Source organism: Lactuca virosa, chromosome 1 (assembly GCF_052849685.1).
Source record: "Lactuca virosa cultivar CGN04683 chromosome 1, Lactuca_virosa_CGN04683_v6, whole genome shotgun sequence".
NCBI classification, from domain to species: Eukaryota; Viridiplantae; Streptophyta; class Magnoliopsida; order Asterales; family Asteraceae; genus Lactuca; species Lactuca virosa.
Window position 1 is genome coordinate 146555705 of NC_136426.1, and position 14553 is coordinate 146570257.

Genomic DNA, 14553 nt, shown 5'->3' on the forward strand with positions numbered 1-14553 from the left:
CGCTTAGTGTTAAAGACTTGTGGTCCTTAAAATCACTTTATGCATATAAAAGATGAGGCTTTCACTCATTCTTGTTTACTTGATGCAAATGGCCGAAAATAATCCTCTCCCTCTCATTCTCTCTTAATTAGTTAAGAGCTTTGAAGATTACTTGCTTTTACATGCCCTCTTTAAGTTCATATTGGTTATGAACTTAAAGCTTAAGGGTTTAAGAGTTTGTGGACTGACATCTACATCAAGTTGAGTCATTGTTGGTGTCTCAAAGGTTCCACATTCTTCATCAACTTCCAAACCTCCCAAGAGGACCCAAAGAACAAAAAAGGTTGTTATTTCTTCATCCTTTCTATGGTTGATGTTTAATCAATTAATCTTTCTATAACTTGCAATAAGATCATTGGTGGGTATAAAATGTTTATGTTATGTTCTAAATTTAAAGTCTTCTGTTTGCCAATTTTTGTAGTTTTTGAAACTAATTTTGAACTAAAACCCAACACTTGTGCGAGGAGGTATTTCTCTTTAGGGATTTTTGTCATCGTGTTGAGGTCGGTGACATTTGGTTGTTGCATGTGGTGGTGGTGGTGTGAAGAAAAAGGGAGCAGAAGGAGGGTGACGAGGGCGGTGTGGTCGGAACGTTTGGAATCAGAGCAAACCCTTGAATTGATAGGTTTTTGTTGGTGGTCGGTGAATGAGCAAGCCCTTGGAGGAGAGTTATAGGTCTTTTGAAAGAAAGCGATGACGGTGGTCCAACGATGCATGCCCTCTCTTTCTGGTTCTCGTTGGACTTGACTACAAATGAGGATACATGTTTCTTAGATATGAATCTGTCCTATCGTCGGAGACATTTCCGTCGACGATGAGGATGATCCAAAACCTGAACCATAACCAGATCCCTCTGCTTCACAACTACCACTACAACTGTCATTCGGCGTTGGTGCTATTGGTTGGAACATGTCCATGATTTGGGCAATTTTGGCGGTGGAGGCGTTGAAGAGAGAGAGAGAGAGAGAGAGAGAGAGAGAGAGAGAGAGAGAGAGAGAATTCATAGTTGAAGACCATTCATGAAAAAGAAAGTTTTAGAAAAATCTGAGAAATGTTTTTAACCAAAAGACCATTTGTTAAATTTTGTCTAAAATAAACTTTTGGGTTTATGCTACAAAAGCTATTATATATAATCTTGTTCTGTTTTATCCCCAACTTTATTTTTTTTCCTCATTTGTCATTATATTTTAAAAAACGTTTCATTTTCGGTCCCTTGGCCGGTCACCTACAGGTCATGATGACGTGTCGGTTTGACATTTGTTTTCCGTTTCCATTTAGCCCTAACATTTACGTATAAGTTTGCATTTATCCCCAATATTTACGTATAAGTTTGCATTTAGCCCTAACATTTTTTTTGTTCCCATCTGCCATTATTTTTTAGAAAAAATTTCATTTTATCAATTGTCCAATCATGAATAGATATTTTAAAACGTAATATCTTAAAATGAAAAAAAAAGAAAAAGATGAATGCAAGATTCGAAACTACGAATTCTCTTTGAGGGGCAGAGCGTGTTAGCTACTAAGTTAATGACTCTCTTTTTTGTATTATCAGTGTTTGTTGTATTTAATGTGCACATGTATTTTAAAATGAAGGAAAAAGACCTAGTGTAAGTCTTGAGTCTGTGACATCTAATAAATAATATGACGTGCTAATCTTTGAGCCAATCAAAATTGTTAATTCATTCATAACTCATCTAAGAAACAATTGACTATTTCTAATGACATATTTGTTGAGAAACAAAATATTTCTAAAGAGTCGAAACTGCTACTTCTCCTTGAGGGGCGGTGCATGTTAATTAGTAAGTCAATGGCTCTTTTTTTTTTTGTATTATCAGTGTTGTTGTATTTAATGTACACATGTAGTTTAAAATGAAGGAAAAAAAACTTAGTGTAAGTCTTGAGTCCGTTACATCTAATAAACAATATGACATACTAATATTTAAGCTAATCAAGATTGTTAATTCATTTGTAACTCATCTAAGAAATAATTTGTTATTTCTAATGACATGTATACATTAAATACAACAAACACTAATAATACAAAAAAGAGAGTCATTGGCTTACTGGCTAATACGCCCCGCCCTCAAGAAGAAGTCGCAATTTCGACTCTTGCCTTCGTTTTTTCTTTTTCATTTTAAGTTATTTCATTTTAAAATACCTATTCGTGGCTGGCCAATGACTAAAATGAAAAATTGTGATGTCCCCAAATTTCCAATACAAAAAATTCATTTTTGTAAATAATAAAACCATTTCACACATTTAAATAAAACATAGTTTAACAATCGTTTTGAAAACAAATACATTTATTCCAAAATAAATAAAACAACAGAAGTCTTATATGACGATGCGTATGTACAGTCATGTCTTGCCTTCCCTTTATTTGAAGAAGTACCTAAAAAATATTTATATGCCACTAGGCAAACATAAAGCTTAGTGAGTTCCTCGATATATCATATACCACAATACATATACATGCATACAAACAAATGGCTCCCGTATGCTGGTCGTTCCACCATTAATAAGTGTATTTCGACTTAAGGCCTACTTGCCATTTCGTCGTTAACACTCGGGTCTATAGGCTCCCGACCCAACTGTCATTCCGCCAGCAACCCCTACACTACTAAGAATATAATAACACATATACCCATAGATACACATAACATACATGAACACATATTGGAATACGTAATATAGTGAGTCAACTCACCTGTTTTGCAAAACAGCAATCACGAAATACTGAAACCTTGATATATTCTCCTAACTTGAACCTCGTATTATACACGTATTTGAGTGTATAATATACATATGAAATAAGTGGGATTCATAATTGCCTTCCAACATGTTCAATCGATTACTGGCACTAGCTCGCGCAGTATGCGGAGTGGAGACCAACTTTTCTTAAAGGGAAATGATGTTAGCTTTCATTTGGCACCAACCACTCGCCCCCACTCGCCGCCACGCATTGTCGGAGAGGCTGGTGGTCCGGTTGCCAGCTAAATGCCGCATTTTTATATCTCAACTTCAAAAATCCGTAACTTCTTCATACACGCTCCCTTTTCGACGTTCTTTATATCCATGTGTAGCTATTGACGAATACTACAACTTTCATTTAGATTGTTTCAAGTAAAAATGAATATATTTTTACGTATCGTTTTATAAATAAGAGTATATACTTTTATTTAATAACAAAACTTGATTTAAATTCCAACTATTTGAATTATGAGATGACCTACCTTTAAATACTTGTATAATTATGTTTTCTTAAAGTAATACATAACATATTCTTGAACTATTTAATATATATAATTATTTATGATTTTTATAACAATCGGTTTTATATAAAAATACTGAAAACGGATGTTACAAAATTTTTCAAAAAAATAATAGCAAATGGGGAACAAAAAAATGTTGAGGCTAAATGCAAATTCATAGCTAAATGTTAGGATCAAATGCAAACCGAAAAAAATGTAAAACTGAGACGTCATTATAAGGTGACCGACCAAGGACCCGAAAATAAAACGTTTTATAAAATATAATGGGAAATGATGAAAAAAAATAAAACTAATAGATATATAATTTCACATTTTGTGGCATAAACCTACACTACTAAAACAAAATAGTAGAGTTTGTAGTGTTACAGTTTCTTTGAAAACAAACCCAATTAATCCTTCCCACTAGGTTTCTAGATTTTGTGTTTTACAATGAAAACTAGTCATTTAGAGTTGTAAGTCCTGATATGCGGTATTAAGGGTGTTTGGCTTATTTTTTTGGAAGACAAAAATCTTTTTGGCAAAAGTTATAAAAAGTCAGGATTTTCTGACCTTTCCAAAAAGTCAGTTTTCCTTAAAATACAAAAGTTGCTTTTAAAATGCTTTTACCAAATATTTTTTGCATTTTATCTTTTAAAAAAAAAAAAAAAAATTTGGCTCTCAAAAATAAGCCAAACACCCCGTCAGTAAGCACCTCAAGATTATTATTCAGCTGATCGACACTCTTTTCTTCTGCAATGGAGGTAGATATATCAGAGGTCTTAAGGGTACTCGATTCTTCACTTTCTCGAACTAACTGGCGTCTCAGAGCTTCATCAAAGCGTCGTCTTGAGACAGGTTCTAACCCCTTCATGCTTCCCTTAGAAATCGAGTAATATATATTCGCAATCGTATCTGCTGTTTTTACTCTTATTTTTGTTTCTTTTTTTCGGTTTTAGGAACCCTAATTAGGCAAGTATCTTTCACGATCATGTAAAAAGTTCGAACCATGATACAATTGTTAGAACTGTAATTCATTCGCTAAAATACCCCAATAATGAGAAATAGGGTTAATATTCTAGATCAAACTCAATATCAGCAACTTGTTGTCAATGAACTGATAGCAACATTTGCTTACATGTATGTTTCGGCAGATATCCTGGCATTATGCAGTGGAATGAGACCAGTAATAATGATAGATTATGGTGGAAAGATGCCTGAATTGAGAGAAAGACTATGTGCATTTCTAAAGCTCAACAAAGAGGTTTCATTACAACTTATATCTTGAATCGATATTATAACATCTCTGCATTATTGTCAGAAACTCAGCTTTTCAATTCTCAGAGATGCTTTTAACTATTGTTTCTTGTGGTTTTTGAATGCAGGAGTCTTCTATCTTTGAAAACTTGAGAGTCATGGTTATTGAAGATATGATATATCTAATACATGTCAAAGCGATTGCAGATTTTATCAAATTAACAATAAACAAAGATGTCAAACTGCATTTTGTTGACCTTGAACACGATCCACCAAAGGTTAAAACTTAAAACATTTCTCTGAAATTGTATTTATTTTCCACTTTCTTATTTTAAATCAATTAATCCAGATGATACCCGAGGTTGAAACAAGTTCTATAGGAGCACAATTTATATCACTTCAGAAGCTGTTTTCATCAGTCTTTTCTACTGATGTAATAACAAATGATGTTTCTGACTTCATTGATCTCACTCATTTTATGCAAGATACAGTCATCACTTTGCCAACTCTAAATGGGTAATTCATCCACCTTCAACATTTGTCTTGAAATAGATATTAGAATTACATTTGACGATTATACCCTTCTAGTACAGGTGGCTTCTTGGTTACCCAGTGGTGTATATTTTTGGGAAGGATCATATAGAAGATGCTGTATATAATCTTTCCACCAAATCACTACATCTTTTTAACATTTTTGTCCAAAGGTTTGTGGTTTTTGGTCTATTTTACCCCTTATATTATGTAAAGTAGCAAATTTCTGCTCTAGTTTTAACTTTGGTGTATGTTATTATTAAACTTTAGGAACAATAGCTCCAGTAAAAAACCTTCTGAAGAAGAATTAATGAGGTAATAATCTTTTTAACTATTTTCATTTTCTTTGTTTTTGATTCATTGTGTGTTATTTATTCTTGCTTTTATATTTTTTTGGTGGAAACAGTTTTTCTGTACCTTATGATCTGAGCATAGATGGGGATAATGAAGTGTGGGCAGAGGTGTTCCTTGTAGGCATGAGGGCAAAATGGGAAGAATGTAAAAATGTTTGGGGGTCATTGAGAATGGAAGTTAGTGCTACTTATCCACAAGCAATTGCATTGTAATAACTATTTTCAGTTGATATAGTTGTATGTATGTTGTCCAAAGACCAAAGGGCAAAATAGTCATTTACACTTTTGAAGATGTTTTGGTTTGGTGAGTCAACATTGGGATGCAACATAGAGATAGTACAAACATAGAGAACAAGAATTGATGACTCGTGTTATATAATTTTTATTCAACAATTCGGGTTGTGTGTTGATTATTTAATATTGTAATTGGGAGTAGTTGAATTTGTTTGGATTTTCTTTATTTTTTGGAGAACTTAATGTATTATATACGGATTATATATATGACTTATGGAATCACTAAAGTTCATCTTGTTTATGTAAAAGGGATAATGACTTAAAATGTAATATATTTTTCAATTTGTACATTTGGTCACTGAGTTTTTTTTTTTCGTCCACATTTAACCCTTCAACTTGTTAAACTGTACACATTCAGTCCTTAAGACCGATTACTCCAGGTTAGTTGGGAAAAATGACTTAATAGGCCAATAGGGTAATATATTTCTTATTTTATACACATGTAGTCTTTAATATTTTTGTACACATTTAGTCATTAATATTTTTCTTTTGTTTCAAGATATGTCTTTTTTGTTTTTGTACTCATTCATTATTTATGAATAATTTCTTTAGGTTTTTCTCACAACATCTTACGTAGGACAATCATTGATGAGGTGTTTGGGGCTGTTAATGCTATCACGATCTCGACTGTTTGGTTGCGTATATCTTGTGGTTTGGCTTGAGTCTTCTTTTCTGAACGTCGTAACCTCTTCATACGATATCAGATTTTAACGATCTTTATATCCACGTGTTCGGTTTTTGAGTCTGCTACAACTTTTGTTAAGATTACTCTCGTTAAAATGTAATATATTTTTACTTACGATTTTAAAAAAAAATTCATACATGCATTCATAAAAAACGTATGGATATAAAGATCATAAATAAAAATATATTATTTTTTAACTGAAGTAATCTAAACGGAAGTTATAGTAGACTAAAATACGAACGCATGAATACAAAAATCGTTAAAATCCGAGATTGTATGAAGTTATGACGTTCAGAATACATGACCTAAACAACCAAGTAGTCGAGATCGCTATGGACATAAGCATTATAAGCCCCAAACACCTCATTAATGATTGTCTCACGTAAGATGACGTGAGAAAAACCTAAAGAAATTATTCATAAGTACTGAATGACTACTAAAAAACAAAAAAATATATATCAAGGATCAAATGTATACAAAAATATTAAAGACTAAATGTGTACAAAATGAGAAATATATTACCCTATTAAGTCATTTTTATCGGCTAACCTGGAGTAGTCAGTCATAAGAATTGAATGTGTACAGTTTAACAAGTTGAATGGGTAAATATAGACGAAAAAAACACTCAGTAACCAAATGTGTACAAATCGAATAAAAACGTTAGATGTTGAAATGATGGTCTAAAAATAGGATTGTTTATGATCATAATCAAAATTTGAAAGGTTTCGACATTTAGGAATGATAAAAAAAAAATAAATAATAAAATAATAATAATAATAAACATTAAAAGAACAACAGTTTCATCTTGTAGGGAAAGCCAAAAATAACATCACAGTCTAAATATTTCAATTTCATCTTGGAACCACCTATGCCATGTCCTAAGTCCTTTTAGCACATTATAAAACCTCTAGAAATAATTAACTTATTCTTATACTTAATCTTCTAATAAGAAGTATTTATTGTTATATTTTTATTTATAAAAAATACTAATTAGGCTGCATTAAAATGATCTGGCCCTCCTCTACTTTTTTTTCTTGTGAAGTATGTTTCTTTGAAAGAACACAATGTTAGGTGAGATATAGGGTTGTGGGGTAGGTTGATTAAAAAATAATTAAATTTATTATATATATATATATATATATATATATATATATATATATATATATATATATATATATATATATATATAGGTAAATTCAATTGAGAAAATAAAAAATGTTAAGAATGGGGAATCATTCTCAGTCAATCATTTATTTTTACCGCAAAGCACTCTGCTTACCAGACCGACGTAATATGAGTAATATTTATATATAAATATAAATATAAGTGTATTTATATACGAAATGAATAACTCAAATTCATTCCCTCGTTCTCAACTTTTTTTTCTTAACTGAAACCTCCCATATATATATATATATATATATATATATATATATATATATATATATATATATATATATAAGTCAATATTCTTTTTAAAATACTATTTGTTATTATAGTATATTTAATTCATCATGCGACTAGATATCTAGTCAAAAGGTGGCTTAATTGTGTATTGTAAATTTGTTGATGTGAGTTATTATAAGTTTATTGATAAATTTAATAAACATGATAAAAAAACAATAACAAAAACTAATTTACTGCATTTATTTTAAAACAGTTTAATATAATATTTTTATACATCGTTATATGTTTACTATATCAAAATGGATTATATGTATTGTTAGTCGAAAAAGAAAAGATAAGATGCAACCTTTTTCTATAAGAAGAAAGATGTTATAGACCATTGATGATTCTCTTACATATCCGTTTACAAGATAACATAACTTGTAAGTATTAAGTTTTTACCAAAATATATTAAAACTCTCCTGAATAAATGTATAACATTAACTCCATTGTCCCATTGCTACCAAATTAGGTATGATTAGGTAAAAAAGTTGTGTTATAAAAATTAATGTGCACCAACTCACCGCAATCAAACTAGAAAAATAGACGTTTGTAACATTGATAGAGTTTGACACATTTTTGTGTGGAAGATTTATGAATGAGACATTTATTTAGTAAAAAACAAAATATTTTCTGATTTATATTAAATAAGTACTTTTCATAAACTCTGATGACTCAAGTAACCGAAGGGGTCTCTAATTTATAGAATATTATTATATTACTATAATGCATATAAAAATAAATTTGGACTTTGTAAAGAGATACACCAACTCATGTTCACATCATCATTGTTGATCAAGTATCCTCATTTCTTTTGTTTTAAGATGCATGATTCACGACGTAGCATGATCCTCGTTTCTTTTGTTTTAAGACGCATGTTGTCGTCTTGATTCGTCGTTTTACAATCTACAATAAAAAAAATGTACAACAAAACTTACAAACTCTTTTGCAAATTAAATAAACCAAAAATAAATATACAACACAATTTCAACCATAAACAACCACAACATTCAACACATAATTTTGGGCTTAAGTAATGTTTTCATCATAATGAAGACTTTAATAGTTTGTTTTATTAAATCATACATGTAGTTTAATAAGAAAATAATATTATCTAAAATATACAATTAAAATATCAAAATCAATTATTTAACAATTATAGTATTTTGACAGTTTTTTTCAAGAACATGATGAACAAACAATCAAGTTACTGTAATTATGGTTTTTTAGAACGACTAACATACACTTTCTCTTTAATCCTACTCCTAAACTACTCATTGTGTCTATCACATCACTTGAACCCTTAACCCCATTGAAAAGAAACACCTTGATACCACTATGTCAAAGGCTCTTTGGTACTATAATTAAGTGATAATAATTTCTAAACGTAGCTCTTATACCATTGTTGGTAGGGGTGAGAATTTGGATCTGTCGACCGGACCGTTTTTTTTTTTGACCCCCTGGCTGGTTCTCGGTTCTAGGATTTGAGCAAAACCGGTGTCCGGTCCGGCCAGTTCCGGGTAAAAACCGGTTTTGGACCAGTTTATTTTAAAAAAAACTTGTATTATGTGAAATTCATTAAACAAGCATATCTCATTAGTTTTAAGTCGGATTGACATGCGATTTTTCCCAACGTGTAACTTAGAGTTTGTAGATGATTTTAGAATATAATTTTATTGTTTTTGGTGCTATATTCGACGAGTTACAATCATTCAAAGATGAGATATCAAAGCTGAAATATTTCAGTTTTTCAGCAAAAAATTTAAACTTTTATATTCAGTGAAATTCTTTAAACAAACATATCTCATTCGTTTTAAGTCGGATTGACATGCGGTTTTATCAGACGTGTAATTTAGAGTTTGTAGATGATTTTAAACTTTTTTTTGTGTGTGTTATATTTGATGAGTTACAATCTTTCAAAGATGAGATATCAAAGCTGAAATATTTCAGCTTTTCAGCAAGAAATTTAAATTTTTGTATTCTATGAAATCCTTTAAACAAGAATATCTCATTCGTTTTAAGTCGGATTGACATGCAGTTTTTCCAATGTGTAATTTAGAATTTGTAGATGACTTTAGACTATAATTTTGTTGTTTTGGTGTTATATTGGATGAGTTACAATCCTTTCAAAATGAGATATAAAAGCTTAAATATTTCAGCTTTTCAACAAGAAATTTAAACTTTTGTATTCTATGAAATTCTTTAAACATGCATATCTTATTTGTTTTAAGTCGAATTGACATGCAACTTTTTTCCAACGTGTAATTTAGAGTTTGTAGATGAGTTTAGACTACAATTTTGTTGTTTTTAATGTTATATTCAATGAGTTACAATCCTTCAAACAGATGGTATGAAGTATAAACAACCAAGTTTAACTGGTCCAAAGGGCACAAGAAACGGAAACATATTCATTTTTACGAGTTGTACCATATCAAACCCAAAAAAATATTCATTTTAGCGAGTTGTAACATATCAAACCCAACAACATATTAATTTTAACGAGTTGTATCAAACCCAAAAACGTGTTTTAACAAGTTGTGTCATATGCATGTAAAGTTGTACAGGTACAAATGGGTCCAAGAACCGGAAAACCCGGACCTGGACCCGGTAAGTCTCATCTGGTCTGATCCATGGTCAACGATATTGTCCGAAACCGTTCCGGCCCAAGAGCCGGTCTGGTCTGGTCCAAATGCTCACCCCTAATGTTTGGGCTTTGTAATAATCTATAATAGTTGTAGAAAATGGTTTTTGAGTGTTTACGAGCACCACATGCTCAAGATTTTCTTCTAGCTATCCCTATAGATGAGCTTGGTTGTAACGCCCGCAGATCCGGGCTAGTCAGTTAAGACACAATAAGCGGCGAAAATGACTTTTTGATAGAAGGTTATTTAGAATAAATAATCTTAACTAAGTTGTATTATATGTCACAAAGGTTCCGTACATATAAAGAACGCCGAAATCCGAGCTGTAACGAAGAAGTTATGACCTGACGAAGTTTCGCGACAGAACCGGCACGACACTGCGTGACGTAAATAGTGAATTTAAGATAGAAGACTTTATAGCCTTAGCGATCTAAACGAAATTCGTAGTGTTCGTTAAACTGAAAGAACGCCCAAATCTGACTTCGTATGACGAAGTTATGATTTTTTCTAAGTTTCGGCTTAGCAGTATGCAGCCCGAAGTTCGAATAATAGATCGATCGATTTTTGGCCGACACAACCTAAACGAGAAACGAAGATCTCGTTAATGGTAGCGCAATGGTAAAAAGACAGACAAAAACGGACGTCGGATGAAGAAGTTATGAAATTTTAACAGGCTTTATTATCCCTATTTTTTAAAGAATATAAATTTAAAATCGGTTGAGAATTAGCCGACGAAGTCTAAATGAAAGTCGTAGAGTACGGTCCCGCCTACGCGTGGATATAAAGAACGTCGAAAACGGAGATCGTATACGAAAGTTATGAATTTTAGAAGTTGGAGATGCAAATTGCGAAGCTGGATGCGAGGCTACGCCCCGCGTAGACTTCGGACGCCTCGCGTACCAAGTACGCCCCGCGTACACCGAAGGTACGCTCAGCGGTTTGAATTCTTCTGCGGTCCGGAGCCTGCCACGATGATCCTTCCGAAGACCAACACGTATTGTACGAACCGAGCAGTACGCCCCGCGTAGAGCTTCGGTACGCCCAGCGTACCTGCGAGGCTCCGCCTATAAAAGGCATGCGAGGGCTGCCGAGATTTTTGCTCATTTCCTCATATCTTTCTCTCACCACTTTCTCTCTCTAGCCCCCTAAACCCTCCAAAAGCCTAGGAAAACCCCCTAGCCCCCGAAGGAAGCCTCGGAGAGCCCGAAGTCTCCGAGAAAAAGAGTTTTTCGGTTCGAAACTCTGCCCGTGCAGAGCCCGGTTTTCAAGCAAACCTCCTGGTTTCGTCAAAGAAGATTATTTTGAAAAACGAAGTGTTGTCCGAATCATCACCTTATCAAGTGAGTGCATAGTCCCTTTAATGAACATGATTTTAATACAAGTATTAATTAAATTATTAATATTTGTTAAAGAATTAAATATTTGTTAAAGAGTTTATGTGTGCATATTATCTGTTTACTTGAGATCTGTGCTAGATGAAAGATTTACACTTCTTAGTTTTTCAGATCTAAACTTTTTTCTTCAGATCTGAACTGTATATGTATTTTATATCTACGAATATGTTGGGTAGAACATGGGTAGATGAAATAGTTGGTTTTGATACTGCCTGAAATACGTGTTAAGAGCATATCTGATAAATATATGTTGATTTAGGATACAGAGTAGACCTAAATAAATTAAGAGGGATATTGGGTAGTATCTCCTTGTGAGTACAAATGAGATATACACGGAGGGAATAACTTTAAAACTTGTCATCTATCTGAGAGTATGGATTAGACTTAGTTAGTTGTACTTAGTCTGAGAGTATGGTTAGGACATATTTACTTGTTTTTAGATCCGGGAGCATGGATCAGACATACCCGATCCGGGAGTATGGATTAGGTAAAGAGGTAAATTTTAGATCCGGGAGTAAGGATCATACATACCCTATCCGGGAGTATGGATTAGGTAAGGAGGTAAATTTTAGATCTGGGAGTATGGATCAGACATATCCGATCCGGGAGTATGGATTAGGTAAAGAGGTAACTTTTAGATCCATGAGTGTGGATTAGGTAAGGAGGTGAATTTTGGATCCGGGAGTATGGATTAGGTAAAGAGGTTAATTTTAGGGTATGGATCGTCCCGTTGTGAGGATCGACGGGGTGGGGTAAAGTTGCTTATATATGGTGAAATTGTATATTTTGTGAGTTCTAATATATATATATATATATATATATATATATATATATATGATATAACATTGTGGGATTGAAATCCCTATGTACTCACCAGGTTTTCCAACCTGACCCACTCAGTTTATTTGTATCACATGTGTCGATATAAAGCTACACTACACTGAGAGATTAAAGAGATGTAGATCACTAGTATAAATGAATGTAAGTTCTGTTTATGCTTATGTTTCTGTATTGACGTTGACATCCCAAAGTTTTAAAATGAATAAAATACATTTCTTCGAAAAATGTTTTGATAACATACTTATCATGTTTTCTGGGAACAAAATTCCGCAACACTTTTCTATAAAAGTATACTCTGATCTTAAAAATGAAGCATAAACAAATCGGTCTTTTCTGGCCGTGAAAATGGGGATGTGACATTGGCCAACATATGTCTCATGTGGAGTATCGCACCATCCTTAAATATCGGTTCATGATTCCTATATTTCCAGCTGACGAGATGTGTCTGGTGTGCCGCAAGGCATGTTTGAACTCTTTATGAGAGCATCTGGTTCATTGTAAAGAGCTCTCGGGGTTTAAATACCGACACAATATGGTTAGGAATGTTTTGTTTGACATATTTAAGCGTGTCGGGGTTTCCGCCAAGAAATAGGCACCTTTGAATTTGTTGACTGACCCGATAGAAGGAAGGTCAACCCTTAGACCAGCTGATGTTTTGGTTTTTGGATGAGTTGGAGGGAAACACGTTTATGTGGACCTTACAGGGGTATCCCATCTCGTGGGCTTGAGGGCTGGGGGTTTCAAGGCGGGATATGTTGTTTTAGAAGCTGCCACATACAAAGTTACAAAACATGAGAAATCGAGCTTGGAAAATCAATACGTGTTCATACCATTTGCATTTGATATGTTTGGTTTCCTCGCACCGGACGCGGTGAACCTTCTTAATAGAGTAGAACAGATCATGCATAGTAATGTTATATCCACTAAATCTATAGATGTAGTCTTCAAAAGAATTTGTTTTATCATACAAGAAGGTTTAGCGGCGCAACTTGTTGCACGTTTGCCTTCTCATTCTTTGTACTGTGATCACTAATTTTTGTGTATTGACAATGTAATTCTCATTGTATTTGATATTCGTATTAACAACCATCTCAAACGATCTAATTAGACATAATATTATCAACTTAAAACACAACCATAAGAGATATAAAATTTAGAATACATACCATTAGAGCTTCAATGTAGGATACAACCACCAAAGTATGTTGTATCTATGCTATTCACACAAGCCAATTCAGATGAATTATTAATCTTTAACCAATCAAAGCAAAATATCAAGGAACCACATTCATCTTGTGAAAAATCGATAAACCCGAATGAGTTTATTGATTTTCCTTGGCTAGTAGACGTCGCCAAAGAAGGGACGAGGGTAGATGAAATTAAGGTATTAAGTGTGTCTTGCTTAATACCATAATTAATCTTATTACCTCCTTAAATATTGTTATTTTTTTAAAGACTTTTAAGCCTTTTTTAGCTCAAATAATAAGTTATGCCAACAAATTAATTAATTTAATTAATTTACTTGACTTTAACAAATGAACTTTTTATTTAATAAATAAATCTCCTTAACTTATTTTACTTTAAATTGTTTTGATTTATAAATAATAACTAAATCTCTATTACTTAATATTTATTTGGTTGATAAATAATAAGATATTTAATAAATATTTATTATCTTTAATGAATCTTTTATAGATTTTAGTGTGACCTCATAGTCTCACACATAATTAGTAGTACAAAAATTGTTTACTTGCACATTATTCCTAACACTAAGAATATGTGGAGTCATTGGTTTAGTCTCGCACATATATGTGTGACACATGG

The 14553-nt window shown here is 32.6% G+C and overlaps 1 protein-coding gene across 1 annotated transcript; it reads left to right on the top strand.

Moving 5' to 3' along the window:
* The first annotated feature begins 3983 nt into the window (after nucleotides 1-3983).
* LOC145159565 (uncharacterized) lies at nucleotides 3984-5821 on the top strand. The gene is made up of 7 exons (XM_079078572.1): nucleotides 3984-4145; nucleotides 4442-4551; nucleotides 4673-4822; nucleotides 4894-5060; nucleotides 5138-5248; nucleotides 5346-5390; nucleotides 5482-5821. The coding sequence occupies exons 1-7, from the start codon at nucleotides 4046-4048 to the stop codon at nucleotides 5639-5641; spliced, it is 843 nt and encodes a 280-aa protein (XP_078934698.1). The 5' UTR covers nucleotides 3984-4045; the 3' UTR covers nucleotides 5642-5821.
* The last annotated feature ends 8732 nt before the right edge of the window (nucleotides 5822-14553 follow it).

Coding starts and splice junctions, on each gene's coding strand:
- LOC145159565 (XM_079078572.1), top strand. CDS start 4,046: ATGGAGGTAGATATATCAGAGGTCTTAAGGGTACTCGATTCTTCACTT. Junction 4,146..4,441: donor AAAGCGTCGTCTTGAGACAG/GTTCTAACCCCT, acceptor ATGTTTCGGCAG/ATATCCTGGCATTATGCAGT. Junction 5,391..5,481: donor TCTGAAGAAGAATTAATGAG/GTAATAATCTTT, acceptor TGGTGGAAACAG/TTTTTCTGTACCTTATGATC.